Source organism: Haliotis cracherodii, unplaced genomic scaffold, assembly GCF_022045235.1.
Source record: "Haliotis cracherodii isolate W230 unplaced genomic scaffold, xgHalCrac1.p SCAF_3, whole genome shotgun sequence".
In the NCBI taxonomy this organism is placed as follows: Eukaryota; Metazoa; Mollusca; class Gastropoda; order Lepetellida; family Haliotidae; genus Haliotis; species Haliotis cracherodii.
This window is the reverse complement of record NW_027266286.1, coordinates 39,668,206-39,682,241: the sequence shown is the minus strand read 5'-3', so window position 1 is coordinate 39,682,241 and position 14,036 is coordinate 39,668,206. Positions and strand designations below refer to the sequence as shown.

The following is a 14,036-nucleotide window of genomic DNA, read 5'->3' as shown; positions in this document are numbered from 1 at the left end:
ACCTAAGGATGGATCGTGAAGGGGTGCCTAACCTCTAAGAATCGTGAAGGGGTGATCGGTAAGTGGTGCCCCATCCTAAGGATCTACAAAGGACGTTTCATCGGAAAGGTATACCTAACCCAAATGATCGGAAAGGGGATCCAAAAGGCTCGGGATAAAGTTGTGGGTCACCAACCCTACAACCCAACACAACTAACCCAAAGGATCGAAGAGGCGCGCGAGATCTGTGAAGCGAGAGCCACAGTCGGCAGTCTGAGCCAAATTAGCACTATTGTAAGCTGCGCCCGGAAAACTGCATTGTTTCAAATTAAAGACTTGACCTTGGGCAACACTAAAATGGAAATACGTTTGCAAAACGACCGACAACTGCACTCTTTTGTCATGAAAATAGTTGATAAGTCAAAAATGAAATATGGGTTTTGTTACCATGCGATGTTACGTTTATTACCTTAGGCGCAACAGCTGGAGCAGCATTTGGGCACACAGCCATATAAGACTTTTCTTTATCATTTACGGGTTTCAAATGCATGTTAAAATCTTCTACGTCTATTTTAGTTTCGCCATCAGACGAATTTGTATCACTTCCATACTCCTGCAAGCCTAATATTGCCGCCATGTTGTCATAACGCAGATTAGACGACCTATTACTGCGGAGCTTCTAATCAATATTTTCTTATCTACAAGTAAGTTTTAATTATCATGGTAACTAAAATTGATTTGGCTAAATCATCTGATTTGTCAAATTTCATTATGTTGTGTTTGTGGTAATCATTTTATTTTGCGCAAGTGCCCGCACCTAAATCTCGTTACGAATGTGAGAATACACGAGATGTCGCCATTTTGACACTTCCTATATCGAATATGATGCGATTATCGAGCATTATTTACAAGCCGTGTTAAAGAAATGTGACTTGTAAATACTAAAAGCAAAGGTGAGTGCCAAAGAAAAGCGTAAACCACTATCAAAGCCACCATGCATAGGTTAATATTGGTAGGTATGTTGGAAAGGGGTGTGACCCTTTTGGCCTTATGCATATGCTAAACCTTGGCTAGTCTGGATTTCCAATCTGAAATGTACTTGATATGATTGTCTCTTACCAAATGTATTTAAGGGACACATAGCTCATTCTTTTAAGCATAGTTATTTAAACGTTATCAACGGTGCTGATGTATGTAAATGTAGTGATTGGTAAAGTCAGCACAGCTGAACAGAGAACACTAGTAGGCTGATTTTGACAAATGACAGCTAACGTAAGAGCATCATGTTGTCTATAGCTAGGTTGAACAGGAGGAATTTGTCCGATGTTATGGTTAATAATGATGTAAAAGACTTTTGTTTCTTCAATGAAGCAGATTAGATATTTTTTTCTTTTGAAAATGTGGCACATACGATCTTTTGACTATATCATTTCCTGTTGATATTCAACAGATATCATGTTGATCATATGTTGTAGGCTAAATATAATGAATTATTATATATTTTGGGTAAGAATGCAGTATACCAGACACCTTCTGCCATTTTGGTAAGGGGTGTGCTCAAGCTCATTCCTTAATTATTAGTTATTAACCATTTTTGTTGCCTCGCTAAAATAACAGGGGCTTTGGGGGGCTTGTCCCCCACTCAACAACTTGAATTAAATGCTTTCGTAAGTAAAGTCTATTTTGTCAAGTAGTGATCGGCTTTATTAGTAGCATCAAACGAATATGGCGGATAGGTGTCCGTATAATGCATGTGTTACTTTGTGTACCTATATTTTGTTATGTAATGTGTTTGTTTGACAGCATAAAATGGATTTTTCACTTGAGTGCAATAACAAAACTCTTTGTCTGCCACAAGAACACCACACTTTTCATACGCTGATCGGTAACAAAATTATGGTAGTGATAAGTAGAATATTTGTCTTTTCTTGTTAAATATCAGCTTTATCTCATCTTGTGCCCTGAAAATGGAGCATGATAGGATGCTTTAAATAATCTTCCAGGGTTGCAAATTGGCGACACTAGCCTGCTTCATTGTGCTAACTTAAGATAGTTTTTTTAATGCTAAAGTTATCCTTATGGCTAGGACTAGTAGCAGACTAGTAAACGTTTCAATTTTAAGTCACATCCTGGTTTTGGAATAACAATAAAATATTCTGGGCCAGATTATTAGATCTATTCAAATCTTTGCTAGGAAAGAAAGTATGTGATCAACCTAACTGCAAGACCAACCATCTTGGCTGTTTTGCAGAAACCTAATGTACTAATTCATTAATCATGGTAATTGATCCAAGGTTTTGTCAATGATACATTAAAGCTTTTGTAGACCTGTCAAATTTTCAAAATATATTCCAAACAGTAACAAAGTTACAAACTCTAACAGTCCATTTAGGTATAATTTAGATATCTTATAACCATCTTGGTAACATTTGTAAGTTTTACCGAAGTGGAAACTATATTTTTTGACCCTGTTGTTGTGCATGAGAAACCCGGTGTCTTATGTTGATTACTAGTTTTTGGATGAAGTGTAGGTTTGGTGTATTGGCACAAAAATCATATTGCAATTTGCTGTATTTTGCAATACGGAGAACTGTATTTTGCGATACAGTTTGGGGCCCAAGTTATATATATTTGTGCCATTCAAATGGTACTACTTCATTCAATAATTCAGACTTTAGATTGCGAAATGGGTAGTATGGATAAACACCTATTTTGTCATCAATATGGAATCTTCATGTGAACAGTGTGAAGCACGTGTTGTTAACATGGTTTAGAGAATCCATGCAAATGCCTCAAAATTGTAGATATAATATATCAATATGCAAGGGTTGTATTGCAATTTGTGTATTGCTGACAGACGTATTGCTCTGTACTAGTTATATTGCACACCGCTAATGAAGTGTGTATCTTAATCATGTCAAAGTGACAAATACCAGAATTTAATCTATTTTCTTTTACAGTCTGTTTTACTTGACTTATGACAGGAATATGCAACTTATCAACCTGATCAGTATGAAGCAACAAGAGATATTTTGTCAGTGTGCACTGTAAGGTAAATACACACAAAACAGGAAGAACAGGAAGCTGTGGAGTAAATCCCTTCCTGTTTCTAAGTTCAGCATTATGTGACAGTGTGTAATACTTGCACACCTTGTTACACCTGTTTACGCACCTACAGTCCATTTGACTCCAAATGAGAACGATGAATTGCAAAATAACTCGAAATCCAGAAAAGTGTATGAAATAATCAATATGGTACTTGACCATGAATACCCTGTACCAAACAAAATCTGAATTTTGTTTGTTTTAAGACCCATGAGGGATGAAGTTCTTTAAGAAACTATCATGTTATTTTGTATAGAAATGTGTACATGACACGTAGGGGGGACAAACCGTGGAAGGCACAGCGCAAGTACGGTCTGCGTGCTACACATTGACCGTGTTCATTCAATGACAAGATGCGCTACTCAGCAGATGTTAAACAGTTGATGTTGAATGTGTATGATTTCTTTAGAAGTGAAGCAGAAAGAGCAAAGCCTTTTTATGCAATTAATAAATTCTTGAAACAAGCTTCAAAAGCTCTTGGTATGTCCCCTCAGAAACTTAAAAATGTTGTTAGTCGACGAGATACAAATAGTCAGGCCAAGGAGGTAGGGAACATGTCAAAACCACGCAAGGTTGATACATTAGACAGTTTTCAGAAGGATCAAGTCAGACATGCAATTGTTAAACTGCACTCAGAAAATAAGTACCTGTCCCTAAGAATTTTGAAGAAACACCTTGAAACTGACCATGATTTACGTGTTACAAAGTACAAACTATGGCAGCTGTTGCATACATTTGGTTACAAATACAAAAAGATACCTGGAGAAAATAGGGCTGTGTTGTGTGAACGGTCTGACAATGTTCATCTCCGAAATCATTACCTTCGTACCATCAAGCAGAAACGTGAAGAAGGATATGAGTCCGTCTTCTTTGATGAGACATGGGTAAATGCGTCACACACAGCCAGCAGTCAGTGGGTACCCAGTGGTGACTGTAAGGAGTCTGGTAGAAAGTTACCAATGGGAAAGGTTGAAAGACTCATAGTTCTCCATGCTGGTTCTGCTAGTCAGGGTTTTCTCCCAGACTGTGACCTTGTCTTTAGAGCCAAAGACAACAGGGACTACCACACAGAAATGTATTTCTGGAGTGGGTGAAAGATAAATTAGTCCCTGCTTTGCCTACCAAGTCTCACATTGTCATGGACAATGCACCGTATCATAGTGTGCAAGATCCAGAAAGCAAGACTCCAACCTCTAATAACCGTAAAGGAGACATGGTTACTTGGCTGCAACGGAGGATCATTACCTTTCCTTCTTGAGCGACGAAACCACAGCTCTATGAAATCATCAAAACTATGAAACCTGAACCCGTGTATAAAGTTGACAGTTACATCAAGGGTCAGGGTCACGCTGTCTTACGACTGCCACCTTATCACTGCGACCTGAATCCAATCGAGTTGGTATGGGGCATCGTCAAGGGTGACGTTGGACGATTGAACACAACGTTCAAATTACGAGACGTTGAACAACTCGTTAAGGAATCCCTTGGTCGGGTAACAGTAGAAACATGGAGGCGTTGTGTGGCCACAGTCGTTGACGAGAACTGTGGCAGTCAGTTCAGGTACCAGCAGTTCCGACAACGAGATCTATGGCATGAGCGAGTCAGATTGCGACTGAAATTATCATGAGACGGACCCTCTAACGCTCTGTCATTTCCCCTACCACATAACGTGCAGTGCATGCGTGCTTGTGCTGTGCCTTCCACGGTTTGTCCCCCCTACGTGTTATGTACACATTTCTATACAAAATTACATGATAGTTTCTAAAAGAACTTCATCCGTCATGGGTCTTTAAATAAACCAAATTCAGATTTTGTTGGGTACAGGGTATTCATGGTCAAGTACCGTATTGATGTTTCATACACTTTTCTGGATTTCGAGTTATTTTGCAATTCATCGTTCTCATTTGGAGTCAAATGGACTGTACATGATGGTAACCATCTTGAAAATGTTAGTTTGACACATTACCCACACAGATACATGTAACTAGTGACAAGTGACAGTCGAAAGTATTGCTGGATGGTGCCTACACATGTGCGTTGACAAATTGCTCGTTCCTCCCACATATTTTACATTGACATTATATCGCTGACAGATAGCAATGTTTTCTTGAATCTTTCCATTAGATTTAAACATTTTAAGCTGAAATGTTGCCAAACATCGACATTAGCGTGTTAGTGACAACTATGAAATCAGCATGTTTCCTGTCCACTATTTCTAAACAAATCAAGGGAGGTAACAACTTAAGCTTGTAATTGATTATCAAGAAGCTGTTCGTGCAGTTTCATCACAGTAAAAAGATCATTTTTAAGCAAGTTAAATTTGAAAAACAAAATCATTGTCAATATATCGGTACATCACAAACGTATCGCGATTGTTTCATTTTGTATTGCAGTTTACCTGTATGCTGGTTATACTGTGCATCCCTAATGTCCACGTTTTTCAAAATGCATGGGGATGTGATACATTGTACTTGTATTTCCCCTTATACTATAGCCCGATGTATCACATCCACATGTTTTTCAAGTACCTGTGAAGATCAAGTTAGAATAGGTCTTCAGCAAACCATGCTTGCCGTAATAAGTGTGTATGCTTGTCATAGGAGGCGACTAATGGGATCAGGTGGTCAGGCTCGCTTACTTGGTTGATCCATGTCATTGTATCCCAATTGTGTAGATCAATGCTCATGATGGCAATCACAGGATTGTCTGGTCCAGACTCAATTATTTATGGCGTTAAACAACAAACATTCAGAATACATTGTTTCAACTTTATGTATGGCTACTATTCGCCCAAACAGCAAATCGTATGCGATGTATGGTGTTTACAGGGAATGGCACAGATGTGCAGTATCAGCTTGAGTGAAAAAACTGTTCAGTTGTGTTGTTAGTGAACATGGAGATCTGGTATTATTAATAGTTTATTATCCCCCCGGCATATAATGCGGGGGGATATAGCGATCAGCCAGTCGGTCTGACCGTCTGTCATTTCTTTTTCCGAGGCAGAATTCGAAAACAATTCTGTGTATTTGATCGAAACTTGGCAAATCTATCAGTCACATACTGAAGTCGTACCTTTTGCTGGTGTTCATTTCCGGAGCGTAACTCAAAAACCGTTAAATACTTTCTTACAAAACTTTGCATGTCTCCCAGGCACATATTGAACTGTTGCCTTTTGCTATTTAGGAATTTTTATTTTTTTCATTTTTTACGTATCCATGGCAACAAGTTGGACTTAGCTTCTATAGGGTAGAGTTTGTTTCCGGAGCATAACTCAAAACCCATTCTAAACTTTCTAACAAAACTTTGCATGTCTATCAGACTCATGCTGAACTGGTGCTTTTTACTATTTAGGAATTTTATAAATTATTATTTTTTATGTTTACATGGCAACAAGTTGGACTTAGGTTCTGTAAGGGTGATGTTCGTTTCCGAAGCGTAACTCAAAAACTGTTAAATACTTTCTTACAAAACTTTGCATGTCTACCAGGCACATGCTGAACTTTTGCTATTTAGGAATTTTATAAATTTTTATTTTTTGCGGTTCCATGGCAACAAGTTGGATTTAAGTTTTAATATAGGGTGGGTTCACTTATGGAGTATAACAAATAAACTTAAATATTTCCTTGCCAAACATTGCATGTCTATATATAAAGCACATACTGAACTGGTGCCATTTGATATTAAGGAGTTTTGGAAATGTTTATTTTAGAATTTCCATTGCAGCTATTTTGACATGGGCTAAGAGAAATGTTGGGTCAGTTACCTGGTTTGGGACTATAACGTTTTAAAATGGGCGGGGGATATAGATGACTTCGTTGTTTAGTTATTGTTTCTTGTAATTTGTCATTTGTTTGCATAAAAAAAACCCATAGAAACACACTTGTTTTACTTTCCATTTCATATGGATGCGACCATGGTGGATCTTTTGTGGGTAAACAATGTATGCTTCTTCAAGAACATTCAACTCTTGACTCTTTACATACAGAATTGCACATTTACTTGTGGTTACTTTACAGACAGCTGCCAGGGGGATATGTCATCTTTCTGATGACTCTTGTTATTTATTGCTTAAATATTTACAAATTCAGTTTGAATTGAAGGTAATTGTTTTATGAATCATAAAATGTGTTGAACAGATCTTGCTTTCTTGTATTTTGTTCAAATTGTATTGGAAGATAAAAAAAAGTTAGTGAACTTATACTACAAAGTACCTTATGGATAACAAATCACAGCAATTTGACATGACCCAGATAACTGAGAACAGGTGGGCCATGGGCCTACTGGTTATAAAGGATAGAATGAACACTGTACACATGAATGTAGAGATGTAGAAATCTTAGGAATTTTTTTGTTTTGTTTTATGTACCAGCAATCTTCTGTTTTAGATCATTCTGCTGTACAAATTTTCCCATAGCTCCCAAATGATTAACATATCACTCAATCAGTTACAAAATTCTAAGTTCTGTCCATGGCCAGGGAATGCTGACTTTGAGATAGCCAAGTGCATCCTAAAATACCAAGCAAGTCAGGACTGTTTGTTTCATGCAGCTGGCACATAGGGAAGATGGGACTTCCTGGTTTTTACCCCCTTTCACTGTCTTCTTAAAAGAAAACACAAAGGTCAAGTCGAAGAGTTGTACTTGTTAGTTAGGAAGTAGACAACAGTTACTTGACAAAGGTCATGGAGCTACTTAAGTCACATCATGAAGGTCTATATGTACGCATTTACTGGCTACATGAACCAGCATTGGAACACACTGAAGCAAATAACATATATTACTGCTCCAGTAAACATAGTGAACAGTCAACAAAGTAAACCTGTGGTGTGTCTAAAATTCACTTTGTATATTGTATAGATGATATTGGTTTGTTTAGTGCCTACTCATCATCAATGATTAAGTATCCTAGGTTATGTTGGAGGTATACACCATCTGTTGATCCCAACTCAGCACCCATTTCAGACAAGTGGTTTCCGGTAATTTTATAATAAGACTTTGGCAGTGTGTCCAGATTTTGGCTAATTTTGGGACAAGCCATCCTGGATGATCTTCATTATATTATAAGTAATGTCATAATACTATGACACATTCACCACTGTAGCCTTGAGGTTGGTTCAGATAGTATGATGCTAGAAACAGCCATCCAATCAAATACACTGTTCTTTCATGATTGAGACAAGCAGCAATATCTACAATGCTTGACTTGCCTTGTGTAATTTTGAATGTATAATCTTGTTCAGAAGAGGAATTGTGATTTTGAAGTGCAGGAGTAAGATGAGCAGAAGTTAGTGAAACAAAGCTATGAGGGGTGAGACGATACAGCAAGGTCACCATACGATTCCTGCCACGATACCATACGTTTTGCCATACACATAATCACCTGCAAACTTCCTGACTATAAATATTTCAGAGCAGATCCAAAGGAAAACCTGACTGTAGCGGCTATTTTTAGTAGTGAACATGAAAGGCTATTTCAAAACATTATGCGATATTTGACAGGCTAAAACATGTGGTGTGGGGCAGTAGTAAGTAATTCATATATGCAAGTGAATCGTCTTTGTTTCTATACAGAAAAGAATGTTTCATGTATCGTATCGTCGCAGTGCACCGCTGTATCACTTCACCCCTAAAAGCTATAGTGGCAGATGGATCCAAGGTATTGATCACTATAGACATTATGGAAAGGAGCTATACTACACAACATATCAAGTATGGGGACACTCAGACTAGTAGCCATGTCTTACCCTGTAAAATAAGTAAGAATGATACAGGTACATGATTTGCATGGTTATTTCAGGTAAAATGTTCCGTGCTCAACTTGTCATGGAGTCATAACTTGGTCATATACTTTGTGTTGTCAAAGGAGGATTGATATATAATTAATCAATGAAATGAACATGGAAGTCTTATGACGTGACATGTTGAATCAATTAATGGGAAAACCACTCGTGTTCCATGTACTCATACTTCTGGGTTAAGAGTCACTGACACATGTACATGATGTAGCTGTTTTTCCATCTTGAAAAAAACCAGGAAGCACTTGAACGTGAAGGCACTGTTTTGGCAGTTGAATCTCAAATGCGCAATGAAAGTGGACACTTGAAGCTTTATTATGTTCTTCAAGACGTCTTGTAACGCTAAGCTCACAGTCAGTCCCTTCATGATTCTAATGTCAGCAGGAATTCCTGGTAAGCTAGTAACTTATACATGGAGTAAGAGATGACAAAATAGATGCTGGTTAAGCTTGGTGACTTGGATCTTGTGCATCATTGAAACACAGGTTGTTGTTCAGGTTATGAATCACCGGTCTGTCTGGTCCTGATTTCATTATTTGCATGCTGCTGACATACAGTTTTGTCGTGTTTTATGCTGACTTGCAGTAATCAATATGATCATATGATTTCTTCACTTTTTTTTGTTGCTATCATCATGGTGAGTCTCATATTCCCGAGGCAAGAGTGTAAGCTGACTCTAAAAGTCCAGGTTCCACAGTTGCCGAACTAGGCTGGAATTCCTGGGATCGATTGTAGCGCCACCAGTGGCTATTACCATTTATGTCCCTTCTAAACCTCTCCTATGGACCAATCCGATTCCACCTCTCATATCACTTGCGTTTGCTTCACACAAAATGGTGGCACCCAGTCAGGACGATCTGATCGATAATCAAGTTCTATCACGTGAGCACCTTAATTAAAAACATGAAAAGATTTGGAAAATATCTGCTGACTATTTGTTGGCGGTGTACATGAATCCTGAATCGACCAAAATCTGCACGACGGTTTACGAACCGGATTTCAATTTCGGTGCACAATTTTGATTTGACTATGCACAGACTCGTTAGTCCAGCCAAAATGTAACTCCATAATACCAGCCTATTTCGGCAAGGGTGGAAACTGGACATGTATAGTCAGTTTACTCTCTTGCCTCGGGAAGATGGATGAGTCTTTCTCAAGTTCATTAGAAATCATGTCAAAATGTCATTACACAGTGCTCAACACAGGCGGCATACATATAGAACTAAACAAACTCTCGTGTAATACCAATTTTATGAAACACGTGAATCGCCAGGTCAGATAATAGAAGCATTCACAAGTTTCATAAAATTGGTATTACACAGGAGCTGGTGTAGTATTTTATTTATCACTTGCTATTTATACCTTTTTTAGAATTTCACTGTTGTGTATGAATAGGCTGACACCTACACAATCCACAACATAATTCTATTGAGTTTAACAGAATAATGCTTCAAACACGTTAAATGTTGACATATTATTTTAATACCATACAGTGGCCCACCTTTAGAACTCAGGCATCCATTCGAGAAAGCTATCGTAGCGCTTTGGTTATCGTAACTCATATACTTTAACAGAAACTTACGATTGTCATTGCGCTACAATATTATGATCGCCTTGTGAAACGGGGTCTGCACCACAAAGTTTATGATCACTTCACAATACCCTATGATGTAATTTGTGGAATTTTGTTGCAAGATCCACAAGGGAAACAATACCATGTGACGTCAGCCTACGACTGGGTTGCTGAGGTCATTGAGTGTGCATAAGCTCCTCTCAGTGATCTATCATCTCCTTACGCAATGTCGTTGAATTAGCCAAGGGATGCTGAGAGCTTTCAATATTTGTGCGTGAACTTGTTCCCGCAGTACATAAGCATGCGCTTTGGTATCACACAATGTGTAATACAGCTGTATATTTATTAAACGGGTGATCTCTTAACGGGCAATTAATAAAATGTATCATTCAGTGTTGTGTTTTTTGTGAATATAACTTCATAACTTTCTTGAGTTGCATATATTTCAGCTTATGTCTACACACAGTTTCTACACTAAAATATAACTTAGCATTTTTAAATTCTGCATGGTATAATTTCATCACAAGCAAGGTTCTAAGAAAATATGATTTATTAGTTTAGCATGTTTAGTCAGAAAATAAGTACAATTACATACAGTAAACTATGGTTATAACATACTTAAATGGACTACTAATTTTAGTTCGTTATAACCGTAGTTTGTCATAAGCATACATGCAACATCTATACAGCAAATGGCCAGGACCAAAAATTACGTTCGTAATATCTGTCACTTTGTTATAAGCGTGTTCGTTATAAACATATTTTATTGTATGAAAAACTAGGAGAGATTTCAGTGTATACCTTCAGTGTCAGATGATTTCTACGATAAATTTATCAAATTTCTGCATCAAATTTATCAAAATTTGGTGTTTAAAATTTCAAAATTCGGCTCTAAAAACATAACCATTTCCCCTTCACATCGCCAAATGATATGATAAGGCTAGTAGCAGACTAATTATAATCTTTAGATGTGTCAGCAGTGTGAGCGTGCAACATCTCGCTATAAAAACTTAGCATCTAAATCTAAAAAGAAATCATTACATAAACTATCAATCATTATAAAGAGTAATCATTGGCAAATGAATATGCATAGTGTCATCATGGTCATAGTATTTATGGTTAAATGTAAACAGATAATGTTAGATGTAACCCGAATTTTTATTTAAAATTTTGTTTTATTGTAGGATTCATATTTTGTATGTTTGAATTGCATGTTAAATGTTTAGCATCACTTTAGTGCAAAATTCAATAGAAAATAATGAGAATTAGTGTATTGAGTGATTTTGTAAACATCATAAAAGTAAAATTGTAAAAAAACATTTCGCAATTCTGCGGTAAGTTAAATTTTCTGCAGATCTTATGCATTTGCATAATCGCAGAATTGGTCTTGGACTGGACCTTGTGATCTTGCTCAGTGGAAGAGATACATAAATTGGATACGTTACCAATTATGGTAGGATTATTAAAACTTTGTTCATTACAGGAAGCATGCTGTAATGTTTGGAATACATCATTCCTTGAACCATTGGTATAAAAAGTAGGTTCCACAAAATTAACCCTAGTGCAACACTATAACTGAAAGTCTTTCTAGTACTGGCCACAAGGGGGTGATAACTCTGCAGCAGCATAAAGTGTTCATACTTATATCATTGAGTGTTTCAGGCTAGTCTTTTATCTCTGCCTCCACGGCAATATGTCAGTAGTACATGTATTGACTCTAATGTTCTTCTTGACTGGTTCATTTATGGGTAGTCATGTGATCAAGCCCTAGGTAAATAAGGAAAATACAAACATACAAGAACTAGGAGATTATATTTGTTGTTTGCTATTTGCAGGATGTAACCAGGTGTTTATGTGTAATGTTTAATGTATGAAATATCCTTGTTGTCTGATCGTTTTTATGCACATTGAAAGCGTTTTGAACTGAAAATAGATTTCAGTTAAGTTTCCTTGGACCTGGTCATCATGGTTATGTTTTGCAGTACATACGGTATTAACAACAGGTGTGATTCATGGGTGTAGAAGAAGCATTGTGGGTGTTGTCCCTCACAGAGCAGGAATGTTGCCTCTGTCGGGTGCAGGAACTGTTGATGTTAAATAACTGATTTCCTCCTCCTCCTCATGTCCCATAGCCACAGTTCTGCTTCCTCATTTCATCAATTCATGACAGTCCTATCTGATGTCAGATACCTGTCACATTACTCACATTTCTGTACCAACGCTACTTTTGGATTAGCAACAATTTGTAAAATTAGAAATGTGTTATGTAAAAATGTTTTTAGACCTTAGCAGAAAAGACAAACAGGGTTATGTTATATTGTTTTTCTTTTAGAGCACATAGGTGAGATGTTTCTTGTCAAAAGTAATCAGTGTCATCTACAAATGAATTCTCAGCTTGGGGGACAAAGTTCGATAAGGACTTGCATAATTTAAGACATGAGCCAAACTTTTATACATAGACAATATGGTAGTTATCAAATGCGTTCATATAAATGAGAATAAGACTTGAATGTTTTTTCAGCTTATTATAACACTGTATGAAGGCTGAAATACCCATTTTTATATATGTTTTCAATTAACATTTTCTTACTGTTTGAGTCTGACCAAAGCTAATTTTGTAAACATTTTACCAGGTATGGTACAAAAATCATCTTTGGCCATGGACTATCTTCATGGTTAGATTTTCCCTTCAAGTGAACTATTATTCCTTTACACTCATTTTAGTCATCTTGTGTATTTAACCATACCAGAAGGCCTAAAATTGTAAGGTTAAAAGTAAAACAAAGACTATTTGTCAACCTTTTGAACATATCTTGTAATCTGAAGTTGAATAGTTTTATGTTTGACATGACCAGTGGGCCCTTATCAGACCTCGTTCTTTCAGAATAGCTGTAGCTGTAAGTGGTAGAAAACACAAATGCCTTGCTTTTTGTTGACCCCGGCATGCAGTGTTGGGAATAATCACTAGATCACTAGCCCAGACCAGTTTTAGTATTGTTAAAGGTATCCTAGAATTTAAAACATTTTGCAGGGTATTGCTCTGTGTTACCACTATTCAAGCTAGGACGTTCTTTGTTAATTTCCATCCCTGGCATTAAGGCAATGTCAATGACCCTAATTTAGCTTTAGTGGTAGCTTTATGTAACAGTGACCCAGGTTATCCAAGGTTTCATCAAATGTTTCACATAAATGGGGTTAATTGCAGACTACATTCAATCAAGTTGTTTTGCTGGTATTTATGAAATTGATGTCTTATGCAGAAAGGGATACCATGTTCAGGGTACTACTGAGGTCTTCAAGGCTTTTAGTATGACTCAATGACTATATTGTAGGCCCTACAATTACTATGCTCTTAGCTCTCACTGCTCAGTGGCACATCACCCACGGAACAACACACATGGTATAAAAGCGGTGACGTTCTAGTTTGGTACTAAGAACGAATATTCTATGTATGAATTGAGAACTGATTGTTTTTGTGTTTATGTTCTATTTGTGGGACCAAACCGACAGGAGGTCATGTCGTTTGTGAAAATGCAATGTGTGTTTCTGCATAATGTTCTGCACTTCGAGTGACCAGCATTGTGA

The 14,036-nt window shown here is 37.2% G+C and overlaps 2 protein-coding genes across 2 annotated transcripts in view; one reads left to right on the top strand and one right to left on the bottom strand.

The window, feature by feature from the left end:
• LOC139473827 (pre-mRNA-processing factor 17-like) overlaps positions 1-625 on the bottom strand; it is a 47,925-nt gene extending 47,300 nt beyond the window's left edge. Inside the window, exon 1 of the mRNA XM_071256589.1 lies at positions 449-625. Within this exon, the coding sequence (XP_071112690.1) occupies positions 449-616 (168 nt within the window). The 5' untranslated portion in view covers positions 617-625. The remainder of the gene's footprint in view (positions 1-448) is intronic.
• A 195-nt stretch (positions 626-820) lies between these two features.
• Positions 821-14,036, top strand: part of LOC139476068 (actin-binding protein WASF3-like) — a 33,499-nt gene continuing 20,283 nt past the window's right edge. The window contains exon 1 of the mRNA XM_071259307.1: positions 821-932. The gene's annotated coding sequence lies outside the window, so the exon portion shown is untranslated. The remainder of the gene's footprint in view (positions 933-14,036) is intronic.